This window comes from Hypanus sabinus, chromosome 22 (assembly GCF_030144855.1).
Source record: "Hypanus sabinus isolate sHypSab1 chromosome 22, sHypSab1.hap1, whole genome shotgun sequence".
In the NCBI taxonomy this organism is placed as follows: Eukaryota; Metazoa; Chordata; class Chondrichthyes; order Myliobatiformes; family Dasyatidae; genus Hypanus; species Hypanus sabinus.
Genome location: NC_082727.1, coordinates 33,126,918 through 33,153,146, shown reverse-complemented (window position 1 = coordinate 33,153,146; position 26,229 = coordinate 33,126,918). Strand labels below are relative to the sequence as shown.

Genomic DNA, 26,229 nt, shown 5'->3' with positions numbered 1-26,229 from the left:
GAAATCTAGTCAGTAGATCATTTAAGTACCACCAGCACCTCAACAAAATGAAGTTCCCACCCGAGTTAGCTTGGTATCCCTATTGCTGTTAGGGTGGCAATGACCATGAACTTAGCAGAATAGGACAGGAAGTCTTTGTACAGCTATTCTAACTGAATGTTGGTCCATTCCAACTGAGAGTTCTGTACAAAAAAGGAGGAAAAAAATAGGAAAACATTTCACATTTTAAGAACTCAAGCAGGAATTCTCAATTGTATTAAAAATAGTAACTCATTTCAAATAAACAAATTGATGTTTGTTTAGAAGAAGTGAACAAAGTATTAGGTTGAGAATATTGGTTATAGCTCTGTAGCAGTGCTGTAAAACAGGAAAGAAGAACAGAAAGGATTAAGAAATTGAAAGCAAATTAAGTTGTGAGCAGGCTGAAGTTAAATTAATACTAAGGTTTTATTTACCTGTAAAGGACAAGAGATCTCATGATCATGTCAGTGAGTACAGAGGATACAGAATGGATTAACTGGTACCGTTGCCTGATTTGGTAATCTCACAGACCACGTGTAAAATGGAGGTGAATCACAGATTTGGTGAACTCATGACATTTGCACCATTATGAAGTTAATAGCAAAAGATTGTTATGCTGCTACGTTTAGATAGGGAAAGACATGAGGAGACTTGAATACAGCATTAATGATAGCATTGTCTAGTGGGCTGAATAACTTGTCTCTGTGCCATACAATACAATGCAATGATAAGCCCTTGGAGAACAGGGTGCTTCATGGAGTTTCTAGCACTTGCAAACTCACAGCACATTTAATATCTAATGGTGCTAACGCATCAATTATTTTGAAATACGGCATGCAGAAGTCACTGACATTAATAAAGTTCATGAACAGAAAAGGATGTTGAATGGAACCAAGACAACTACAGTCTCATTAAACTCATATTATTATGGTAGCCATGCAGCATAAAGTCTCAGTGGGATAGTCAGCACAGATTTTGGAAAGGAGCTGCCTTAATTAATTTAAAGATGCTACAATGTTACGATATACCATAAAATTGTGTTTTTTGAAAAGCCTCCATTAGAACTTTAACATGAAAGATTAAAAGCAAGCGAATCTGCGAACACACTTGTGACATCAGTTCCAAGCAAATATTCAATGAAGATCCAGATGAAGGTAACATTTGATTTCTTGTTGTCTTCTGGGAGATGGATAGCAAACTAACCATAAATCTGCTGGTGATGCTACACATGGAGAACAGTAGCAACTGAACAAGCACTGAAGAGGTGGAAGATTATATATTACACCCAAGTTCTAAAACATGCAAGTGCAAATAGTAGAACATAGTTGGAAGCAATGGCTTAGAAAAGGTATACGAATTGACAAGAAATGGCAAAATGATGTTGGAGTGAATAGACCAGAGCAGTCAAATATATATTTCAAATGAATTGGCCAGATTACACAACATGTTTTTCAGCTATTTCTCATAAAGAAATAATTGGAACAGTACAATAAGCAAAGAACAGGCATTGCGCAGATTGGCTTAACAACAGGGAATGATTTAGTGATTTGAAACTCATGGAGGGAATTGGTTAGCACAGAAAGGGGCTTTAAAATAGAAATAATCTATTATTCCCTCAAAATAGAAAATCGAATTCTGTGCCCAAAAGAATATGATTTTTTTTTGAAGTTAGGATGGCAGACATAAAATTAGAATGGTTGTCCAGAACAGGAGCTAAGCTATCATGTTATAAATTTCAGTGACTCTTTGGCACTTTGATTGTTTTTAATTCTATTTAACACCTCACCTTTTTATAGGTCCAAACTGATGTAAATACTTTGAACCGAACAGTGTTGCCTTTACAGATCCACATTGCTGAGATCTAGTACACTTGAAAAAACAATTCATATTTTAACTTTCTCTAACCTGGACCACATTTACAATATCCCATAAGTATAAACCATGTTAGCAATTTTGATTTATTCGGTCCGGGGGGGGGGGGGGTAACTCAAATACACTGATTTAGAAGAACAGAATGATTTGCATTGGCAGAAGTCAAAATTCAGAACTTTTAAATACCTTCCATTTAAAATGTAAGATTTAAATCATTGATACTATAAGTTATGCACAATAGCAAAGTAAATCTTATGAATCATGGCTTCAAGAATATAAAATTATTAAACATTTTAGGAAAATATTTAATAAAATTGAAAACATAGTTAATAACAGAACTTTAGTGTGGATAGAACATTGGTTTTCTATTATTATTAGACTATCAAAGTTTATAATTTTCAGAAAAGAAGTAAAAGCACAGTACTGCTGTTGTCAATAGCTTGCTGGTATTTACTACCAGCTCTTTCATGCAGAATGGTCAGATAGGCAATATAATTGTGGGATGCTCAGTCTTACTGGATGACCACAAATTTTAGTGTTCAACTTTTTGACGATCAGTCCAGCTTGAATAATACTCACTATAAAAATGTCAAGTGTCACATTCAGTGCTAGATTTTATATGTCATCATTGAGAGGGAATTCTATGAGTGCACAGATCTAATGAGTATTGCAATAATTTAAAATAAAATGTCCAGCTTTACAGAAGTTACTGTATGATTTATGAAATATTACCTAAACTCTGCATATGTTGGTTAATCAACACCATTTATAAAATTATGTGGCAGACTTCAGTGATGGGGGAGATGAAAAGAACAGAGATGTTTAAAACTTGCCAAGATCTATTCTCAAATGTACCAACAAAACAGAGTTTGCCCATGCAAAAGATTGCTAGCCAAATACAATAATATATTGTGTGACAACAACCTCATGTTCTGTTTAATCATTGGCAGATTGAATTCACCATATGTGTGTGGAAATCCTTCCTTAAATCTCTCTCGACTACCTCCTGAAACTAATATTTTGTCAGTAGCACCTGGGCACATCTCAGTAGGTGTCAGATTTATGCAATGCACTGTTACCATAGATCACTGTTTATCTAATCTGAATTCAATATCATAACAGAAATTTAAGATTGAAGTGGAATAACTGTTTCAATGCTTTAGTTTCTGAAATTAATTCACACAACAAAAGATAATTAACACGCTTCAAAGTATAAAACCCCCAAAAATAAGTTGCAACTCAATTCTAGAAACGTAGATAGAACTGCAAATAAGTACTATGTTTCATTCATTCAAACATTATCCTGTACTGTCTCTAGAGTGTCAAGACCAAATATTTAAGATTTTTCCTTGTTATAAATTAGCTGATTATTTTTTTTTCTTTCAATGGTTACCTGTTGAGATCTCTGTTCACAAGGTGGGGGACAGTAACTTAAGAGTGGTGTGAAGCGATGGGGGAGGGGAGGCTTTCAAAAAGTATAATTTATTTTATTTCTAATAAATTTGTCATCAGCCAAGTGCTAAACGCGGAATGGAGTCGTGCAATCACGTTGTACTTCTCTTCTGAAATTCTGTTCCAGCAAAGTCAACAAAAGCACCCACTATTACAATTTGCATTCAGTGCACATGTCTGAAGATGAATTTGTACCCCAGTACATTTAGAAATTTCCATCAGTCACTGAAGGTAATTAGCTCTGTCAAATCAAGCCCACCATTTGAAATCAGTGTAATCTATCAACATCTGCAAAAATAGATAAGAGTTACGTTTGATGTAAAGAAACCAATTTACTTCAGTCCCTCAAACAGTGAACCTTTAGGTTTACTTCATTGTGATTGCCAAGCAGGGCAAGTATTAGATCAAGTCTATTACTCCATATTCACCTTCGAAGCATGAAATCACTATCATATTCAAGGAATTCTTTGTGACTAAAGATGCAGCCCATTTCTGTGAAAGTTGGAATGTGAATGCCTGACAACCCCATTGAATGCAAGTCATATAAATCAAAATGCACCTTCCAAAATGAACAAATTGGAAAACATTGTTATTTTTCCACAGTAACCATAAAAAAGTGATTTCTTTGTCATTAATTGCAATAAAAATTCTAATTTAGAGTTTTGTCATTGGTATGTGAAGATTATTCCAGGGCCCCATCCACAGTTCCTCCTCGTCAGATTGTGTTTGATCACTGTGACATTCCAAAGGCTCCTTAACGTCTTCAGTGTCAATAGTTGATTCTTGGTCATCTGTGCTTTTTGCTCTGTCAGCCTTTGTCTTTACGATGCTCAGTCTGGACATGCAGTTGCTGGGCTCTGTGCTCCTAGAAGCCATAGAGCTGCTCGACGGCCTTGCATTGAGATTGTCATTGCTGCAAGAAGCCGTTGCATTTGACGATGATGGATTGTTCAATGGGGTTTTTTCCTCCTGTGTGGCTGCCAGCTTATCCAGCTTCTTAAAATGCTTTCCCACTCTTGGGGGTGAAGCTACTTTCCCATTGTTGGGAGGGCAACTGCGCCTCGTTCTTATGATGGACCCATTTTGAACAACGTAGATGCTACTGCTAATGTTGCCGTGGTTATTTGGGTGCTTAATGCGAATCCTTTGTGCCTCCGGTGCACTGTCCTCACCAGTTGAACTGGTTTCATACTCACGATCCACCACCAATTTTATTCTTTTATGGCGAGCCCACTGTAAGAGGCAAAGGAAAAATTAGAGAACCTTTTGCAAAGTTCAAAGGAAATTTATTATTGAAGTACACATATGTTACCAACTACTCCCCTGAAATTCATTTTCTTGAAGACATTTACAGGAAAATAAAGAAATCCAGCAGAATTGATGAAAAACTATACGTAAACAAAGACTACCAGATAACCAATGTGCAAAAGAAGACAAATTGCACAAATAAAAGCAAAATAAATAAATATGCTGAGAGCATAAGTTGTAAAGTCCTTGAATGTGAGTCCATAGGTTGTGGGATTAGTTCAGAGTTGAGGCGAGTGAAGTTATCCACACTGGTTCAGGGCCTGAGCCATTCCTTAGGTATTTGGTTGATATGGATGAGCATTTCAAAAACAATAGTCTATTCTCTGACTCATACCTTGCTGAGGCTGAAAATCAGCTCTCAGACACCTCCTCATACCTGCCACTGGACTGTGACTCCAGCACTAAACATCCCACAGTGAGATTGTCAGGAAATCTTTCCTCTACAGCCTCGTAAAGCCCAACCCTATGCCACTCATTTCTACATCCTCTTCAGGATCTATGATCCATATTTCATCATGACAGAGAAAGAAATTATTTTGGCTCATTGAGAATATTCTTGCTCATAGACCAATCCCATTTTCCCCACTAATTTTCTCGGCAACCTATTTTCTCCACATTCCCATCAACTCTTTGATTCTACTGCTTATCTAGATATGGGGGGATTATGATGGTTATTTAACCTATCATAGAACAGATCTGTCAGAGGAGGCCCACGTGGTCACACAAAGGCAGCACCAGAGGTCAGGAATGAACCCAGATCACTGGATCTCTGAGGCAGCAACCCTTTTAGTTGTCCAATTGTGCTGTCTCAAAGCACTGGCTAAACAGAAAAGGTTCGCTTTGTTCCAGCTGAAAGAACCTGTTTCTTCCTACCCTGACTCTGTTCTATCTCCCCTCTCCAGTCCCTTTTCACCTCTGACTACCTCTAAGATCCTCCTTCACTATGACAATTTCAAGTTTCCTGGTGCCAGCTGGACTACCTTCACCATGGATGTCCAATGCCCTTTTATCTCCCTGCTCATCGGAGCGCCTGAAGAGAGGGCTAAACAGATTCATTCCACCATCAGCTTTGATTACCAAGACAAATCTCTTTATTTCATTGAGCAACTTTTCCTTTACTTACACTCACTATCTCCACATAAAAGGTGTAGCTAGCTGGCATGACCACAGCCTCAGCCAGTCTTTCAAGCAGCATGTCTGGAGGCAAAGAAACGGCCAACTTCTCAGGTCAAGACCCAGCATCAGGATAGGAACCGAAATGTTGACGCCACTTTTGGCTATACTCTGGGTTCCGCCAGCAGTTTATAAACAAGATACACTGCAGATGCTGGATATCCAAAGCAACGTTCAACAGGTCAGGCAGCTTCTATAAAGGGGAATAAACAGTCAACATTTCATTTGGACTTGGCCTGAAACATCAACTGTTTATTCCCCTCCATAGATGCTGCCTGACCTGCTGATTTCCCCCAGCATTTTGTGTGCTGCTCCAGCAGTTTGCTTTTTTTAATAAATCTCTGGATTCCAGCAACTGCAGTCTGCTGTGTTTACTTGAACAATCTCTTTTTCAGTCTTACTCAGGCCCTCACCCTTCTTTTTTACCATTACACTGATGACTATTTCCTTGCACTCCTACAGAAATGGAAAATCTCATTTCAATTGCTGCCAATATACAACTTACTCTCACTTCTATGTTCATTTCATGGTCATTCTGGACCTGTTGCAATTTGCCTATTGCCTCAACAGGTTTACAGCAGATGCAATCTCACTGACTCTCCACTTGGCCTTGGATCACCGGCGCAATAGTAATACCTATGACAGCCTGCTGCTTATTGGTTACTGCTCAGCATTCAACAGAAATATACTCTCAGTTCTAATCAACAAGCTCCTAATCCTGAGCTTCCTCTGCAACTGGATCCTCGACTTCCTCACCGGGAGACCACAGTTTATGTGAATTGGAAATAACATCTCCTCCTCACTTATAAATAATCAACACTGGTGCATTTCAGGTGTCTGTGCTTAGCCCGCTGCTTTACTCTTTCTACATCCATGACTGTGTGGCTAGACACAATTCAAATGGCAGCTATAAATTTGTTGATGCCACAGCTTTTATTGGCAGAATTTCAGGTGGTGACGAGGAGGAGTACAGGAGTGAGATAGAACAGTTGGTTGAGTGATGTTGCAAAAACAACCTTGTACTCAATGTCAGTAAGACCAAAGAATAGACCAAAGAAGGGGAAGTCAAGGGAACACACATCAGTCCTCATTGAATGATTAGCAGTGGAAAGGAAAAGCAGTTTCAAGTTCCTGGGTATCAACATCTCTGAAGATCTATCCTGAGCCCAACATATTAATGCAATTACAGTGAAGGCACAACAGCAGTGATACTTCAATAGGAGCTTGAGAGACTTGGATTGTCACCAAAGACACTTGCAAATTTCCACAGATCTACTGTGGAGAGCATTCTAACTGGTAGTCTGGTGTAGAGGGCCACTGCACAGGATGCAGAAAGGAGTAAACTCAGCCAACTCCATGACAGGCAGCAGCCTCCCCAGCATCGGGGACACCTTCAAAAGGCGATGCCTCAAAAAGGTGGCATCCATCACTAAGGACTCCCGTCATCCAGGACTCTTCTCATTGCTACCATCAAGGAGGAATACTGAAACCAGAAGACACACACTTAATATTTCAGGAACAGCTTCTTCCCCTCCAGCATCAGATTTCTGAATGGCCAGTGAAATCATGAACACAATCACATTATTCTGTCCCCTCTTTCTGCGTTACTTAATTTATATATATACTTATTGTAATTTATAGTTTATTATTTTTATATATCGTAACATACTGCTGCTGCAAAGCGACAAATTTCATGACATATGCCAGTGATAATAAACTATTGTGGATCTGATTTTAGACTCTTCCCTCTCTTTCTTTAAACTTCTCCATCTCGGGGGATAGATTTGAGACTCGTATCCATTACAAGCCCCCACAGCCTTCTTGTCTACACCTCACATACTCTGGCCTCTATGTTTAACACTGATTATTGTTCCAAAGAAGCTCACAGTAAACTTAAGGAATGGTACCTCATCACTATTTTGTTTGTATCTACTGCTCTCATCTACCACTCTCTATTCACACTCTGGTCAGATAAACAAATGTTCATCACCCTTTCCTATACTGTACCAACAGCATTTGTGCTACTTGGACAACCTTGGTCTTCATCCTAGCAAACCTCTGCTCTCCATCCCTTCCTCTCTCTGCACCTTTGAAGATACTTGCTCTCTCGTCTGTCCAGTTCCAATGGTTCATCAACCTGAAACATCCACTCTGTTTCTTTCAGTGGATGGAGAAACAGAATGAAGACAAGGACATCTTGTCAAGCAGATTCCAGTGTCCGATATTATATACAAGAGTTTCAGACAACAAAGGGGAGATTAAAAATAAAGAAATATTACACCAATATTACACCAATATTACACCAAATTTACATTTTTGAAATAGAGAGAGAATATTTTAAAAATGATTTTAAAGATTTCCAAACATGCTAATTCCACACAGCAATCTTCAAAACCCAAACTCATGCAGTATAGTATAAAAACTTTTCAGCTTTGTTACGAGAAAAGTTTCACCCAGCTCAAATTTTGCATGACAACTCAATGCCAAAAAACATTAAGTTTGGTCAAAGAGAGGAGTTTATTTTTATTGGAAGTGAACCTTTCTGATCAGTAAACTCAAAACAAAACCAAATAAAGAAAAAATCAGAGCTACCTTGTTGCTCAGCAAACTAATTCCATTTCAGAGAATATATATTAAAAGCTGTAGCGAAATGTCACAACAAGCATTGCAATCAAATGTTATAAAATCTCTGCCAATACAATCACTTCAAACATCAAAATCCACTCCTAAAAACTGCTTTTGAGCACCTGTAGCTCCTTTTAAAATGATGTTCCTGATTCTGATGCATCTTCACTCTCTTCCTCTTGCACGCCTCCTCCACTCCTGCTGCATTCATCGTGATTTGAAGCTGCCTCTCTGCTTAAGCTGTCATCCCTGCCACCCACATAACTCACTGACTCAGAATAATCTGAAAGGTCAGTCTGATTGGACATGATTGTACTTGTCAAACTCCGGCTTGTGCTGCTTCTGCCACTAATTCCAGAACGACTGGTACTCTCACTGCCACTCGACTGACTACCTTTGCTTCCAGGACTAATGGTGTGCTCATCAGACGACTGACTTCGAGTGCTCAAACTTTTGCTGACAGTGTCAGAAACAGTTTGTTGACTGGATGCTGCACTGGGTTTTGTTCTATTGCTCATACTAGATTCATCTTCCGTGACTGTGCTTTTAATGTTTTTGTCCTCTGCTTCAGATGCAGTGTCTTGTTCTTCACTCGACTCTTCCTCAATAGTGTTCTCTGAACCAGTGGTAAATGTTACTGAGGTGCTTATACTTGTTCCTCTTGCTGAAACTGTCCTGTTTGATGTGCTCTTGCTGCTTCTTGAAGCAGAGGTTGTCCTGCTACTTATACTCCCTTGAGCTGATGAGCTTTGTTCTTCTCCAGAACTGCTAGTGGTTGGTGTTCTCTGACTGTCTTTGCTCTCTGATATTGAACCACTTTTGGTTGCAAATGATGTCGCCTTGCTACTCCTGCTTTCTTGTGAATCTGTTCTTGAGCTGGTTAATTCTGTTGCGGCGCTGGAGGCTGCATCTTCATCAGAATCATCTGATACTTCATCAAGATCTTGTGATGTTGTTTCACTTTTGGATGGTGTACCTGACACTGAATCCTGAACTTCCGATTCAGACATTCTGCTCTGTGAAGTCTTACTGCTTTGGGAACTAGATTTTTCAGAGGTTTCACTTTTGGATTCTTCATCAGACTCGACCTCATCTTCATTATCTCCCTCAGATTTTTCTTCCTCTGTCTCAGATTTTGTCTCCTCATCTGTTATATCTGTTTCTTTATCACCTTCCTCATCAGAATCCACTGTACTTTCAGTTGCTTCATCTTGATCAAGTGTCACTTTAAGATAGTCTTTATCTTCAACTTCTGATTGTTCAGCACTGCTAATTGACAAGTCATCATCAGTCTTTCTGAAGGAATCCCTTTTCTTCTGTAGGTCATCACTTTCTTCATCAGAAGCCTCACTCTTTTCTTCATCACTCTCTGTTGTGACATTAATAGAGACTTTTGAGGTCTTTTCTTCCTTTTCGGATTCACCTTGAGTCTTGGATCCACTTTCCTGTTCACTTCCAGTAACCGAAGTCACACTGACAGAGCTTTGAGATTTACGCCTGAGTTCCATTTGTTTGGAAATTTTAACACCCTTTAAAATTTTGCCAATTTTCTTTCCTTCTTTCGGCCTATCCGCTGTTGATTTTTGGAAATAATTGCCATTAATGACTACGCTTCCTGATGCTTCACTTACTATACTGTCCTGGCTTTCCACACGCCGTGCAGAAACCAGTTTGGCATAATTAGCATCCTTGCTACCACCTTTCACTTTCTGAAGTATCATGGGAAATATTTTTACTTTCTTCCATCGAGAGGGATACGAGATGGAAGAATCAACTGGCTGACTGCTGCCTGCCTCAACCTTGCCAATATCTGCTGTTAGCTTACTAATCTGAACCATACTTTTCAGCTTTCTCTTTCCCTCTCCACCCTGAATCTTTCCTGCAGCCATACTCTCTTCAGTCGAGGGGGCATCTGCTTCTGCTGGAGCACCACCTTGGCTTAATGCATCACTCCTTGATGTCTCTGCACCTGTCTGATCTCCAGTCTCTTGTTTAGCACCTTTCCTAACAGCACTTTTGCCTTGATGAATTGCCTGAAATTATGAAAATGGAACTAAATTAAGGAGCATACAGAGAATTATTATGAATAAACAAAACAGTTTCAGACATGATATTACACCCTACTGGTCACAATAAAAATACTTGCATGAGCTCTCGTATTTTCAAGACAATTACAGTTTACAGACAATTACATTTGAAATATGATCACTGTTGTGATGTTACAAGTCAAGTTTAATATTGTGTGCTCAAGTATGGTGAGATACACTTACAATGAAAAACATGCTTGCAGCAGTATCACAAGCATGTAGTTACTGACAACACACAATATAAACTATACATAAATTCTACAAGACAATGAAAAGAGAGTGAGTGAGAGGGAGAAGACTCTGGAAAAGCAAAACACAATCATAGACAAGTCTATGGTCCATGGTAGAGCAAGAAGTGACCGTTGTGTTCCATTGTTAAGGTAGGTTTCAGGTTGTGCAGATTCATATCGTTTGTGTGCTAATACGGCAACAAATAGGTAATTCACAAGGTCCAAAAAGGATGACAAAACAACTACTTGATTGTTGTTGGTTGAGAAATAAACAATGGCGCCAGCTTTCTCATCCTTGACTCTAAATCTGATGTTTTGAAGCTGGAGGAAATGATATATCACTGCAAGCCAAAAACCAAGTTACTTCTGAATGAATGACCAAATTCCAGTACTGGTAGTACTGAGGAATGTAAAATTTCTGACTTTCACAAGGCGGAAACAGTCAGAGGATGTGGAATATGGAAGTTGTGCCACATTCAGGTTTTTTCATTGTCAGACTCTGAATTATAATTAGAAACTTGCTAGGCTGAATCACTAAATGAAATAATTGATTCAAGGTTTCACAGGATCTTATAATGAAAACTTAATCTGGAGATTGGATTGAATGGAACAAGAATTATTGGATAAAAGGAATATACACTCAGTGGCCACTTTATTAAGTACACCTGCATATTAATGCAGATATCTAATCAGCCCATCATTTGGGAGCAACCCAATGCATAAAAGCATGCAGACATGGCCAAGAGATTCAGTTGCTGTTCAGACTTTGACCACGGAACGGTTGTTGGTGCCAGATTGGTGGTTTGAGTATCCCAGGAACTGCTAATCTCCTGGGACTTTTTTATGCCATGGTTCCCTACCATTAACCAAAGAGTCCATGGACCCAAGGTTTGAAACACCTGCTCTAGACTTTACAGAGAATGGTGCAAAAAACAATTAAAAAAAAACATGGTGAGCACGGTTCTGTGGGCAAAAATGTCTTGTTAATGACAGAGGTCAGAGGAGAATGCCCAGACTAGTCCAAGATGACAGGAAGGTGACAGTAACTCAAATAGCCATGCATTACAACTGTGGTGTGCAGAACAGCGCTTCTGAATACACAACACACCAGACTTTTAATTAGATGAGGTACAGCAACAGAAGACCACAAATATACACCCGGTGCCTACTTGGTTTGAAAAACATAGCTGTGTTTTGTGGCTGATTACTTTTCCAAAAGATCTGAAACATGGTATGAAAATCAATCATAGTATAATTGAGAAATTATAAGTGCTTTTATTATGATGGGACTAAATACTCTCTTTTGAAATTAGATCAGCCTTGTTACTTACGCTAGGAGGGTTTTTATGTTTCAAGCATTCAAGGGAACTGTAGCCAGAGAGAGGAAAGGTCCTGGAATAGTTGCCAATCTTGGCAGCAGTCTCGGGTTAAATTTGTGGTTACTTTTTGCTGATCTGCCAGTGTGGTCTTGTTAGCAAGTGCTGTCCCAATCTCCCAAACAGTGCAAAGGCCTTGCTCCATGTATTGTTGTAACTTGAGTATGCCAGGTAACACCCATCCCTCAAACAGCTGATTAACAAAAAAAAACCTTGCCAGCCAAATAAACCAAAGGTTCCTTACTTAGCTATGTGTTAAGCCGGGAAAGGACTTTAAATGTTTCTGAATGTGCTATTAACAATTATTTTAATTAAAATGTTAATTTATCAAAAAAAGTAAGTCATTTAGAAAGAGTGTTGATAATTTAAAAAAAACTGAACTCAAATAATTTAACAAAATATGAGCCATGTAATCTTTATTTGATGTGACAGAGGCTCAAGTACCTTATGCCATATAGTTTTATGATCACAATTTTTTGGTGGATGGAAGGGAATGGGAAAGGGCCTCCTCATTTGCTGTTATTGACTCATTTTGTTTTGTTGTTGTTATTGCTGCTTCTTATGTTGTTCAGTGCAACATTGTGGGCATGCTATGCAGGCACCAGATTGTGTGGCAATACTTTTGGTCTGCCCCTATCATATCCTTGGGTGTGCTGGTTTTTAACGCAAATGACGGATTCCACTGTATGTTTTGATGTAAATGTGACAAATAAATCTGAATCTAAAAATTTTAAAAAGTTGGCTTCTTCAACCTAGTACAAATAAAAACAGTCTATCTAGTCTTTTGCAGCGTTTTCCCTCTATTGAATTAAATGGAGCTATTGTTCCTGTGTTAAGTGGTAAATCGGTACATATTCAGGGTGCAGCATGCACCTGGGAACTGCAGCATTTGTGTTCTCATACAGGAATCTGTGAGAAGTCCATTATTGGGCAGTGCCAGGGAACCTATAGGCTTGGGGACTCTGCGATTGCACACTCACACTTCCAGGGAGTCCGTCGGAGACAGACCAGCTCATATTTCCTAGCAAGTTCTGACCCAAAATCTTGTACATCTTCAATCATATGTCATCCTTTTCCCTTCTAAAATCAAACCCGTTTGAATAGCTGGTGAGGTAGGAAAGTCATGGTGAAAATTAGGATGAGCAATTAAATTAAAATAAGATATCATTGAGAATGCAAATTGGATGTGATAGTTGTCGCTACATTGTTTTGTAGCCTAGTTGATGTAAAAAAGCACAGGACTGGAAAATATTTATCAGGTTTTGTTTGAGCTCTTTGAAAGTGTGTGTTAATTACCTCACGGGTTGGGGTGTGGCAGGGCTGTTTCATGCAACTTCCCCGAATTGCTTATAGAGGGACCAAATGCCAATCATTGATTCCCTCAGCAAGTAGTGCCTCAATTCACTGGATCTGTGTTATTTTATGCAGAAAAACCTCATGCAGGAAATGGTCAAATACTTGCTGTACAACTACCCACCAGTTTTATTGGTGATAGGACTGACATTAACAGTTAATCACTTTTGTAATACCCAGAAAATCAGGATGACTCTTAAAAAAGATAACAATCAAGCATGTAATTGGGATCGATGTTTGGTGACAGGTTCCTTTGTTCTGAAGGGGAATGGTAATTTATGGTCCTTTCAAGGTGCCAGCTCTCACAACTTATCATAATGAGATGTGAGTCCACTCACTTCCTTCCGCAGTATCTAATCACCCAAAGACCTAGATACCAGAAGTTTTCAATTGGACAAGGAGGGTTATCTGTTTCATTTACTCTGGTGGCATTCACAAATTAGAGAAAGTAAAATAGATAACTAATGTTATATTGTGGTTGATTTGTTAAGTCAACAATAAAATTACTGTTGTGATTTAATTAAGAACACATTATATTACAAATGTACATCAGTGACATAAGAAAGATGCCAACAACTACTTCATATTCTGTGTATTGGCAATAAAAAAAAGTATGTGTATTTTGATCTGAATCGTAAATTGAAGCTCTAACAGCTGTCTTTCAAAATTGATGATGTTTCCCATTTCAATGTGTGCTTCACTGTCAAAAGGAAGTATATTAACATTTAAATGGAAAATAAATCTGCTACGTTTAACTACCTCTCCATCTGCATTCGATCCCTGTGGACTATAATAGTAGCCCCCATCATCTTCCATCACCACCTCACCATAATCATCATACATTCCGGAGGGAGAGATTAATCGGCGACGACTTCCATATTGTGGTACTTCATACCTAGAATTAACGTCAGAAGCTCATATTAATATACTGTATCTTATTTTAGACACAGAAATTCTATGTACCATATAAAATTGCAGTTTTAGCCAGAATAATGATCAGCAAGACAGCAGCAACAGTCCATCTTACTATGGAAAGATTGTTGCTTATTTAATGTTGAGAACAGATGGTTCCTTTGGTCAAATCCCACTTTTACAGGATTTACTTAAGTTCAATTCTTCACAGTTAATTAATTACTTTTGTGGTACATTATTGAGAATTAAGTAAGCTGCTACCATTTAAAGACCATATAATCCAACTTCATTGCAACATTTGAATGTGCTAAGTTGAAAGTTACATAGAAAACAGGATCATTTACTAAACATCCATTAGATAAATGTGTATTAGATAAATGGTATAACTATTCTTAATTAAAATATGGGACTATTGCTCAATGTTACTAAATGCCAAACAAATAGTGCTGTGGAAATTAAGTGTTAATATCATATACGTCTTTCCATTCCATCTATGTTGTATTGTTATCCATGTCCCGTGTAAAAAAACTGAGTATATGAGGGGTGATTGATAAGTACATGGCCCAAGGTAGAAGGAGCTAAGTAATTAACTTCAAACTTTCTGCATTATCACTCAAAGAGCTGAACTGCACGTGCATGTAATGATGTAATGAGAGCATCTTGGACCTCCAGGTGGTCCACAGCAGGGGTGATTGAAAAGTTTGTGCCCTAAGGTGGAAGGAGATGAGTTATACAGCTCTCGTTACATGCACGTTCAGTTGAACTCTTTGAGTGAAAATGCAGAAAGTTTGAAGTTCATAATTCGTCTCCTTCTACCTTAGGACACAAACTTATCAATCACCCCTGCTGCGGGCCACTTCTGGACGTCCAAGACGCTGACTTCTACAAAGAAGAGATCCGTATGCTCCAAGACCACTGGACTTGGTGTGTAAATGTAGGAAAAATAAGTGTGCTAGGTTTTCTAAAATTGACTCTGTCTACCTTAGGCCGTGAACTTATCAATCACCCCTTGTACTATTATGCAATGCCGTTTATATTTTTACTCATGCAATTCAACATAAAGGGGAAGTTTTAATAGAATCCAATTAAATTCATGCTGGAAGATAGGACTGCAGACTTTTAATCACAGTTCAAGAGTTTTATTTTACACATTAGCAATACATCAATGTCTTAAATATATTCTATTATTCCATATGAAGTTGATTCTCTTTAGTATGACCTTCCATTATTTGGATCTTCTCCAGATTATGTCAGTATTAATGAACATCAAACTAAATGGCTCAGGTTGGTATCAGCTGCCGATGATGAGGATCTGCATGCAACTTCACAGCACAGTCAGCTAAACCCCAGAGAGTAACTTCCAATAAAATCAGGGCTTCCACAAATAAATCCTCAACTAATTAACTTTTATGTACCAATACTTCTCCATGTATCAGGAGTAATATGCATTTCGTATTTACTCTTTGCTTTCAATATGTAGACATTGCCGGCAAAGCCAGAATTTATCGTTTATTCCTATTTGCTTTTGAGAAGTTAGTGGCTAGTTGCCAGCTTGGACATCTGTAACCCTTCTGATGAAGGTACGTTTGTACTTCCACGGTGCTAAGGGGAAAAAGTTCCAGGATTTAGACCCAGTGACAATAAACGACCAGTGAGAGACTCCCTGTTGGGGTAGTGCGTAACTTGTAAGGGCACTTGCAGTTAGTTGGATTTCTATACGCCTGACATTCTTTTCCTTATTGGTGAAAGAGGTCATGGTTTAGGGAGGTGCTGGTGGCATCCTTGCTGTACTTGTAGATAGTGCACACTGCAACCACTGTACATCAGTAGTAGGATAAACTAATGGTTAGAGTGGTCATGGAGTGTACATAAAGTGGCTACTTTGCCCTGGCTGTTGTTGAACCTTTTGAGTGTGTTTGGAATTGCTCTTATCCAAGTAAACGAAGGGAAAGCTACCACACTCCAGATTGGGCCTTGTACAAGGTGGAAAGGATTTGGGATGTCATTTGGTGAAACACTGCTTATAGAATACCTTGATACCCATGGTTTACACGTGTCTCTTTCAGTTCAGTTTCCCCAGAATAATAATTGTGGGGTACTTAGAACATAGAACACTACAGCACAGTACAGGCCCTTTGGCCCATGATGTTATGTTGACCATCTTTACCTACTCTAAGTTCAATCTAACCCTCCCCTCCCCACATACCTCAATTTTTCTATTATCCATGTGTTCATCTAAGAGTTTCTTAAATGTCCCTAATGTATCTACTTTTACCACCATCCCTGGTGGGGTGTTCTACACACCTACCACTCTATGTAAGAACCTTACTTCTGACATTCCCCCTAGACTGCCCTTCAATCACCTAAAATTATGTTGCCTCATATCAGCCATTAACACCCTGGGGAAAAATGTCTTTGGCATTCCACTCAATCTTTGCCTCTTACTATCTTGTACACCTCTGTGAAGTCACCTCTCATTCTTCTTTACTCCAAAGAGAAAAGCCCCAGATTCTTGGTAAATCTCCTCTGCAATTTCTCTAAAGCTTCCACATGCTTCCCATATTAAAGTGACTAGAGCTGAACCCAATATTACAAGCATGGTCTAACAAGGGTTTTATAGAACTGCAACATTATTTTGTGTCCATTGAACTCAATCCCCCAACTATAAAGGCCAACACACATTTTCTTCACAACCCTATCAACTCCGAGGGGCCTAAGGATGTGGACCCCAATATCTCTCTATTCCTCCACATTGCTAAGAATCCTGCCATTAACCCTGTATTCTGCCTTCAAAGCCAACCTTCCAAATTGGATCACTTCACACTTTTCCAGATTGAACTCCATCTGAGACTTCTCAGCCCAGCTCTGCTTCTTGTCAATGTCCCAGTATAAACTACGGCAACCTTCTACACTATTCACAACTCCACCGACTATGATAAGTTGTAAAAGGAACAGAGCATTGTGTAGTCATCAGCAAGCATCCTCACTGCCAAACTCATACTTGAAGGCAAGTGTGTAATGGAGCAGCTGAAGGTAATCAGACTCGGGAAGCTCATGCAGTGGTGTCCTTGGACTGAGGTGATTGGCCTCTGGCATCCATGGTTCTGTGTGAGGGATGATTCCAGCCAATGTGGTGTTTTCCCCTTTGCTCAGACTCAAGTTTACCAGGACTCCTAGGCAATGTGATTGGTCAAGTGCTGCATCCCAATGCAACCTAACCTCCAATAGGAGTACACTTCCAAGGCTAAGAACTTGCAAGCCTGATGCCTTAGGCTTTGAAAAGCACTGAGAGGTTGTCATGGAGATGAGAGATACATTCTTTATTGTGCACACACAATTGTAGATATTTTCAATGGAAATAGGTATCAAATTTTGTTAAACATGTTAGTGATGCTGGGAGTCTAAACATATCAACTGCATCAATCCGGAGTACAAATATCAACAGCAGCTTTATAATTAACAGTTACTGAGAGAACCTGAACTGCTTTTGCAGCCTCTATTATTAATGACAACTGCACACTCAGCATTTGCACAACTATGATTCTAATATTAATAAACCATTGCTCGTTCCGAAAATTTCTTCCAACAATCAGAAAGGGTTATTTCTTTCATTTGATAGGCTCTACAGGGAACCTCAGAGTGTAAATGATGATATAGTACAGACTGATTAATGTGAGGTAGTAAAGGTGAGCAGAAGTTAGATCTAATCATCTCCACTGCATAAATTGGGTGGTAAACCACAGACAGTTCTTGATAAGGAGTGAAGGGAAAGGGCTAAGGATTTACAAGATATTCTGGTTATAAGGGTATCGATCCCAGCATTCGTACAATAGAGATAATTCAGGATAGAACTGAGTGTAACTGCAGTATATGGTTACACTCTGAACCGATGCTATCGCTACTGGTCACTACATATAAGGAATTCAGATTTCATCTTACAAGTAAATACTGAGCAAGCTTAAAAATGAAGTCCTTTGAAGGTTAGGAGAACATTTTATCTTTGGGTCATGTGACAATTCTATTTGTGACTAGATAATTGCAAATATTTAGTAAAATTGCTTTCATACATCAATCAGCAATACTATCGCTGAACTATGATTAGCTCATTACTCAGTGTAGTATAATTATTTTTTCACCCTTTGCTCCATTTTTTATTTGCTTCAAATTCCAATTGCAGGTTTAGGTTTATTAAGGTGAATGATATGTAAATTAACATTTAAAGGCTGGGAATATTTACAATCCTGCAAAGGAGTGCAGAATATCCTAGGATACAATGCTGAAATAAGCCTGAGGAAAACGCAATGTTTAATAAAGGAGGCAAGGTCAGTTATTGCATATTTCCTGAGCAGTAGGCACAGTCCTGACCTCTGGTGCTTTCTGTGCGGAGTTTTCACCTCATCGGTTTCCTCTGGGTGTTGGGGTTTCTTCCTATATCCTAAAGATGTCTGGACACTATAAATTGTCCTTAGTGAATGCTAGTGATAGATTATGAGGTTGTTAATGGGAATTTGAAGGAAAGCTTAGTGGGTTAATGCTATTGCTCTGATTCAGCGGGCCAAAATTGCCTCCATCTATGCTATAAGGAAATACAGAATTAAGTTTTACTAGTTCCTAGTTCACTCCAGTGCAGTGGAGGGATATGTAGAATGTCAGTTTCCATGCCATAAAAAAGTACAATACCTTGCCACATCACATAGAGCAGCCTAAATAGTCACACATAATAGGCACCTGTCAGCATCATCTATCTTTTCCTCATTGTCCTCAGCCACTGACAAAGATACCATGCTGACATACGGTCCCCTTATTTAAGAAAGGGTACGCTAGTACTGGAGGCAGTCCAGAAGATAATCAACAGGCTAATTCCCAGAGTGAGGTATTATCCTGTCAGAAGCAGCTAAAGAAATTAGATCCATATTCATTGAGGTTTAGAAGAATGAGGGATGAGGAATGTTAGACTCTGAGGGGTAACTGTCAAGATGCTTTCACTAGTGGGAGGATTATGAAAGAAGGGATAAAGTTACAAGTCAGGGGTAGTCATATAAGAATACTAGGCAGTGGTGAATCTCAGGAATTCTCTGTCTTGGACAGTTGGGGAGGTTAGATTACAGGAGGTGTTTAAGGAGGTGAGAGGTGTATTGTTTGAATGTTTGAGAACTGATGGTTAAAGAACAGAAGAGGAGCTGAGGTCTGGTGTAGATCAGCCATGATCATATTAAATGGCGGTATAGGCTTGTGGGAACGGATGGCCTAATCTTATTTTATGTTCATTACTGACTGGTTACTGTTTGCAGCTTTCTGAGAGGAAAGCCATCTTGCGAGTGTGTAAGGAGATGATTTTAAGCTGCTGATCTTCTTCCTTGTTCCAGGGAAATTGGCTGACCAGTTGAGATGGGCAGTTTGGGTACTAACATGCTGTCCAATTCAACTATAAATCCTGTGTTTCAATAAGTGGTCAGGAATCCCACTCTGAGCAGGTAGGAGACAGTTTATTGGCAATTGTTTGTCAAATGGAGACCCATAATTTCCATGTTAAAATGGATACCTGTCTTTGGACATGGATTGACATTAATGTCCCTGCACAACAGCTTTAAAAGGAAATTTGCTTTGAAATTAGATTGGGCCATGAGGAGCATTTGTGTCCTCCATCATTTCCAATCCCATATGAGGGGTGACCTAATTGAAACTTAATGAATGGTGAAAGGCTTTGAAAGAGTGGATGTGGAGAGGATGTCTCCTATGGTGGGGGCTTCTAAGAGCAAAGGACTCAGCCTCAGAATAGAGGGGGAGGGGTCCTTTTAGAATGGAGATGAGGAGAAATTTCTTTAGCCAGGGAGTGGTGAATCTATGGAATTCGTTGCCAAAAGTGGCTGTGGAGGCCAAGCCTTTATGTATATTTAAAGCAGAGGTTGACAAATTTTTAATTGGTCAGGGTGTGAAGGCATATGAGGAGAAGGCAGGAGATTGGGGCTAAGAGGAAAAATGGATCAACTATGATGAAATGGTGGGGCAGCCTTGATGGGCCAAATGGTCTAATTCTACTCCTATATCTTATGGTCTTATCTGTTTCCTCGACCAGTCCACGGAGCTCCCCTAATTATACAAAACGCTCAGTCTGCAGGTTGGCTCCATGCAGATAGCAAACAAATTTTGAAAGCAGCATGCTAAATTGGAGCAGCTGCAGATGACTATAATGCTCACTTGAAGTCTGAACCTGAAAACCATTCGACCAGGCCTTGTTATTTCTCTTTAGGGCTGCTTTCGAAAATACACACCCTAACCAATCCGTCCAATTCAAAATAAAACTTCCTTCTACTCAAGTGCTAGGACCAGGGCAGCACGGTAACATAAGCATTAATGCAATCACTTTACAGCAGTCGCCATCAGGGTTTGATTCCTGCCCTGGTCTGAAAGGAGTTTGTATGTTCTTCCTATAACTGGGTGCTCCGGTTTCTTCCCACATTCCAAACACCTCAGTGGAGGGTGCAGATGCTTTATTGAGGGAGGGAGGGGGTCACCGCTTTGCTGCTGCTTATGAATGGGAGGGGGGAGCTGGGGGGGGGGGGCTTTGGGGCTCCAACTCTTAACTGTCATTCATTCTTTGGGACAGTATTCTGTTTTTGTAGATGTTGGCGAAGAAAAAGAATTTCAGGATGTATATTGTATACAATTCTTTGACATTAAATTGAACCTGTTGAACCTACGGTTGGTGTTAGTGAGCTAAGGTGGCGTTGGAAGTGAGGTGGCACTTGTTGGACTGTCCCTAGACCAATCCTCACTGATTTGATTTGACACATTTCACAGTTGTTTCAATGTTTATGAGACAAAGAAAGCTAAACTTTAAAAAATATTTTACTGGTATTACATTTTTCATTGGTGTTAAATATCATGGCAATACTGTGATGCTTTCATGCATCATGCAGGCCAACATACATATCCCAGCGTGTTCAGAATGGTAGTTACAAAGATTAGAGTTTGACATATACTGACAGGTGAATTACAACTTGTAGTGTCAACCTGTAACCCTTGATTCCATAGTGCCAAAGAGTCATACAGCAAGTGCCACCAAGTCTATGCCCACCATCAAGCATTTACTTGCACATCCTGCACGAACAAAGTTTAACTTTCCTCCATGTTCTACACACAAGGGGCAGTTTACCATGCTTAATTAACCTATAACCCTCATGCACTCAGGGAGTGGAAGGAAACTGGAGTACTGTGAGGGAACCTGGGCACAGAAAAGTCCATGCAAACTCTTCAGAGGTTTGAATTGAACCTGGGTTGCTGAAGGGAGATAGCAGCACTCTAACTGTGTCCATTCCAGACTGGTTACTTTTTTTGCACTCTACCTAGGTTTCCTTTCCATAAGTCACGGAAGTGGAAAAAAAGGAACATGATGCATGATAAATGTTAACCTACTCAGTGACTGTTCCAACTGGTTAGGACATCTAAAATTCAACTACTAAGTGTCCAAGATAAAAATGCTGCAATAAGAAAATTGCAAAGGATCTACAATACATACCTCTGAGATAACTAAGACACATTAAGGGCATTTTAAAGAAATCTCTGAGATAGGCACATGGATGATTGAAAAATGCTTTGAAGGAGGGAAGGGTTAGATTGATCTTAGAGTAGGTTAGCGCAACATCGTGGGCCTACGAGCCTGTACAGTGCCGTGATGTTCCATGTTCTATGTTAAAGTATGCACCTCTTTCCTCAGAAAGAATTACATATTAGCACATATAACCTTCTTAAATAAATTAGCAGCAACAGCTGGGGGCAATTTTCAACCTTGGCCCAGAATTTGCTGTGAAGTCACTCATGGCAACTGTGAGACTAATCTTGAGCTCAGATCTTACTTAACTCCATTGGTCAGTTGGCAGCTTAGGACAGCAGATTTTTGCCCTGCTTCTGCCTATATTCAGCCAGCAGATCCACTAGAAAGAAGGAGCTGATATGTAGACAGAGGTCAGGACAAAGAAACAAAATGTAACCTTTTCCTGGGAGCGAGAAAGTCGCTCATTCCCCAGCATTAAAACTGCAGCAAAATCACACAATGAGCTCAAAGTGCATCAGTCGAGGAGCCTGCTACATGATTTGAATAGGAATGACAGGCCTACCCGATGATTAATAGCAAATAAAGAGCCTATCAGAGCTTACTTTCCCTGTTGTTTGTGTTTTAAACAGTTAGTGGTTGAATATCCTCTTTTATATTCCTTTGAATGATCTCACCCAATAAATGCTTGCATTTTATAATTTAAAAGTAAAATAAGTGCTTTCAGCCAGTTATGATTTGTAGAGTTTTGACTTACATACATAATATAGCCAGAGCACCAACTATTCAATTTCTGTGATTTATATGATGGATTTATGTATAAATAAATTTGATATACCACTAAAGATTTTGAAGAGCTTTACAAAAATGCTTACCCAGGCTCATAATTATAGTAATCCTGTGCATAGTAGTCCTGGCCAGGATCAATGCCTGATTCCATAGAGAGTTCCTGCCATGTAAATATGTAACATAGTAAGAATTTGTGTTCATGTGTTACTGATTTAGGCCTTAATCAAGATAAATGATTGAAAATCAGTCTTTCAGAATGTAGATACATGTATAAATTTGTAAACATACTGTGCTTAATTAAGACATACGTAGATTATTGTACCTCAGGTCTGAGAAGCGAAGGTCTCAGCAATTGCTGTTGCTGGAAAGGAGTTGTAAGAGGAAAAGAAAAAAAAGAGCAGCAGGTGGTAAAAGAGATAAGCATTTAATTTTTACTTTGAAGAGTTTTGAAGATTTTAAGTAGCAAGATGCTCATGGTGATTCTTACCTCCTGTTGTCCATATCCCCTCCTGAAAAGAATTACACACAAATAACACATTTTTAAGATGGTATCAACACTTAATTTGAAACAATTATGAAGACAACAATGTGCTGCAGTTATTAACTAATAACTTTTACATTCAACTTTACACTTAACACCATAGATAAGTCTCCACTGTGAATGTAATTACCTGTATCTCAATTATAGGTAAGAAATAGGTGAACATTGCATGAGATAAATAGCTCTCCTACTATTTATCTGAACAACTTAAAAGTCTATGATTTACCAATTTATCCTTGATTGTTTTTACACTTTAACAAGGTAATTGAAATCAGGAATTACTTTACATTTAAATAATTTAATAGTAGAACCCAAATGATACGAATCTTGGCAAATTCCTCATTTGGTTTTAAATTAACCCAGAGCAACCTCTGCAATATGCATTGAGTATAAAATGCTCTTCATTTTATGCTGGACTATAATATACACTCAGTGGCCACTTTATTAGGTACATCTGTAAACCTGTTCATTAATGCAAATATATAATCAGCCAATCATGTGGTAGCAACTTAATGAATAAAAACATGCAGACATAGTCAAGAGGTTCAATTGTTGGTCAGACCAAACACCAGAATGGAAAAGAAATGTGATCTAAGTGATGTTGGCCATAGAATGATTGTTGATGCCTGATAGAGTGATTTAAGTATCTGAAAAGCTGCTGATTGCCTGGGATTTTCAAGCACAACTGTCTCTAGAGTTTACTGGGAATGGTGCGAAAAAGGAAGACATCAGTGAGCAGCAGTTCTGTGGGCAGTACACCTTGTTAATGAGAGAGGTCAGAGGAGTATGGCTGGACTGGTTGAAGCAGACAGGAAGATGACAATAACTCAAATAATTACGTGTGACAACAATGGTGTGCAGAAGAGCATCTCTGAACACACAGTGTTGAACCTTAAAGTGGATAGGCTATAGCAGCAGAAGACTACACCGAGTTCCAGTCCTGAACCTGATAAATTAGCTACTGAGTGTACATTTGTCAATCTTGCATTGTACTAGGGGAGAACTGTATATTTTTGTAGAATGCAGGATTCTGTCCAGCAAAATACTACAGCTCTGAATGAATAGTCACTTAAGGAACCATGGAAAATAAACGCAAATGAGCTATGAATTAGACTATTCTTGTAGAAGCACTTAATTTCAATGAAGATTGAAGAGTCCTAATTTTAAAGCATAGTATTCCTAAATGCTTTTTCAAAACAATCACACATAACACTGAAGTACTCCGAATTTGTGAATGCTGAATGACGTTGAATATACCAATACCCTCCAAGAAAATGCAAAGCACCATCTCAGGAAATTATAAATCACTCCAATTTAAATTGCAGTCTGTAATTTGCTACTATGATTTACATTTAAAAGGAAAAGCAAAGAGGATAAAAAATAGAATCATGCCAAATAATTTAGGGGGAACATTGTGGATGCTCTGGGAAGGGGTATAAAGGCATGATTGACGATTTAGTGTCAGGAATAAAATTGCCATCCACAAAGGCTAAAAATTCTATTCAGTGCAAGCGTATGATGATCAAAACCAAATTATTTCAATTGTCCTCTGATGTGAAAGTAATGAGGAATTAATATGTAGATTTATCAAGATGGATAATTTGAAGTTTACAAAAAAGCTACTTAATATTATCTTACATCTGGCATCTCAAACAGCGATGCACTTAATTTGTTTGCAAGGCTAAAACAGACTGTTTTATTATGCACAAGGCATTAAGGACATTTTAATGGTTGTACTCTGATGATTAACCAGCCAATCAGACTTTAACCCTTCACTGTCGAGAAGAAAACCAACCCAATGCAACCCAAGTGAATCGATATTTTGGAGAAGTTTTTTTTCTCTGTCAGGGGATCAGGAATTTAGCTACTGTTGTGGAAGGGGGTACTGGATCAGAATCAAACCTTGACAGGTGTTTAGGTGTGGATAATTTATAACAGATTAATTTTCATGAGATGATTACATTGGAGAAAGCAGAAAAATAGCTCTTGGCTTCCTTGATGCACCTTTATAAAACTAGTTCAGCATGATTGACAACTAAAATGAGAATTAATGGGATATAGAGATTCCTTTGTAGGAGGTTGAAAGCTTCAAAGGAAGGAAGTGTGATGTTATCTAATTAGAAAGAGACAAAGAAAGATGTGAGAGGTGAGCTGTCAATGTTTTAGCTGGTGCAAAAGTATAGGTTTGAATTTAGAACAAAGCCAACAATTTAGGTATCAAATCAATAGGAATGAAGGGAAGGGGAAAGAGATATAGATTAACCTGAAGCTTAGTAAAAAAGTGCCACAAAGGTGAGAACCATGCTGCCAGTAAAGTGTGAGGCCAGAACTTGCAAGATACAATTTGAGAATGAACAGACAGTTCAATAATTTGAATGCCAGCTTTACAGTGAAAGCAATTTTTGTTCATAAAGTGCCTTAAACACAGAATGCTTCTGCAGGATTCGTGGAAGATGGAGAAAATACAGGCATACATTAGGCAGGTGGAAGGGAAGTCTTCATTATGATAGGAAGCCTAGCCATCTGAAAATTAAATTAGAAGTTTTTTTGAGAGGAGAGAGAAATAGGGAAGTGGCATGACTGAACTTTAGGAGGCCTAATGTTATTGCAGCAATCAATTTGATGGGAGGTAGTACATGGTAACCTATAGCTCATGAAGAAATGTATGGGAAGACTTATTGCCTGAAGAGATTGGAGAAATGATGTGGAGCAGGGCCATACAGGATATAAATTGATGAAAACTGAATGTAAAAACACAAGATATAGGAGCAGGATTGTTTCTATTTTGCTTTTTTCTTTCTTACCCTTACCCTCTCTTACTTTCAGGCTTGGGGTTTATTCCCACTCTTTATTTACTTTTGAGAAGTTGGTGATGAGCCAACTTCTTAGACTTATGGTGAAGGTGTTCCCACACTACTGTTGTAGAAGGACTCTCACG

General features: G+C 38.8%; 1 protein-coding gene across 1 annotated transcript in view; it reads right to left on the bottom strand.

The window, feature by feature from the left end:
* Window positions 1-395: 395 nt before the first annotated feature.
* The window catches only part of pcdh15b (protocadherin-related 15b), an 831,732-nt gene continuing 805,898 nt past the window's right edge, over window positions 396-26,229 (bottom strand). The window contains exons 33-37 of the mRNA XM_059948101.1: window positions 23,238-23,259; window positions 23,073-23,111; window positions 22,837-22,910; window positions 14,257-14,392; window positions 396-4,578 (exon numbers count right to left, since the gene is read on the bottom strand). Coding sequence (XP_059804084.1) covers window positions 4,000-4,578; window positions 14,257-14,392; window positions 22,837-22,910; window positions 23,073-23,111; window positions 23,238-23,259 — 850 coding nt within the window. The 3' untranslated portion in view covers window positions 396-3,999. The remainder of the gene's footprint in view (window positions 4,579-14,256; window positions 14,393-22,836; window positions 22,911-23,072; window positions 23,112-23,237; window positions 23,260-26,229) is intronic.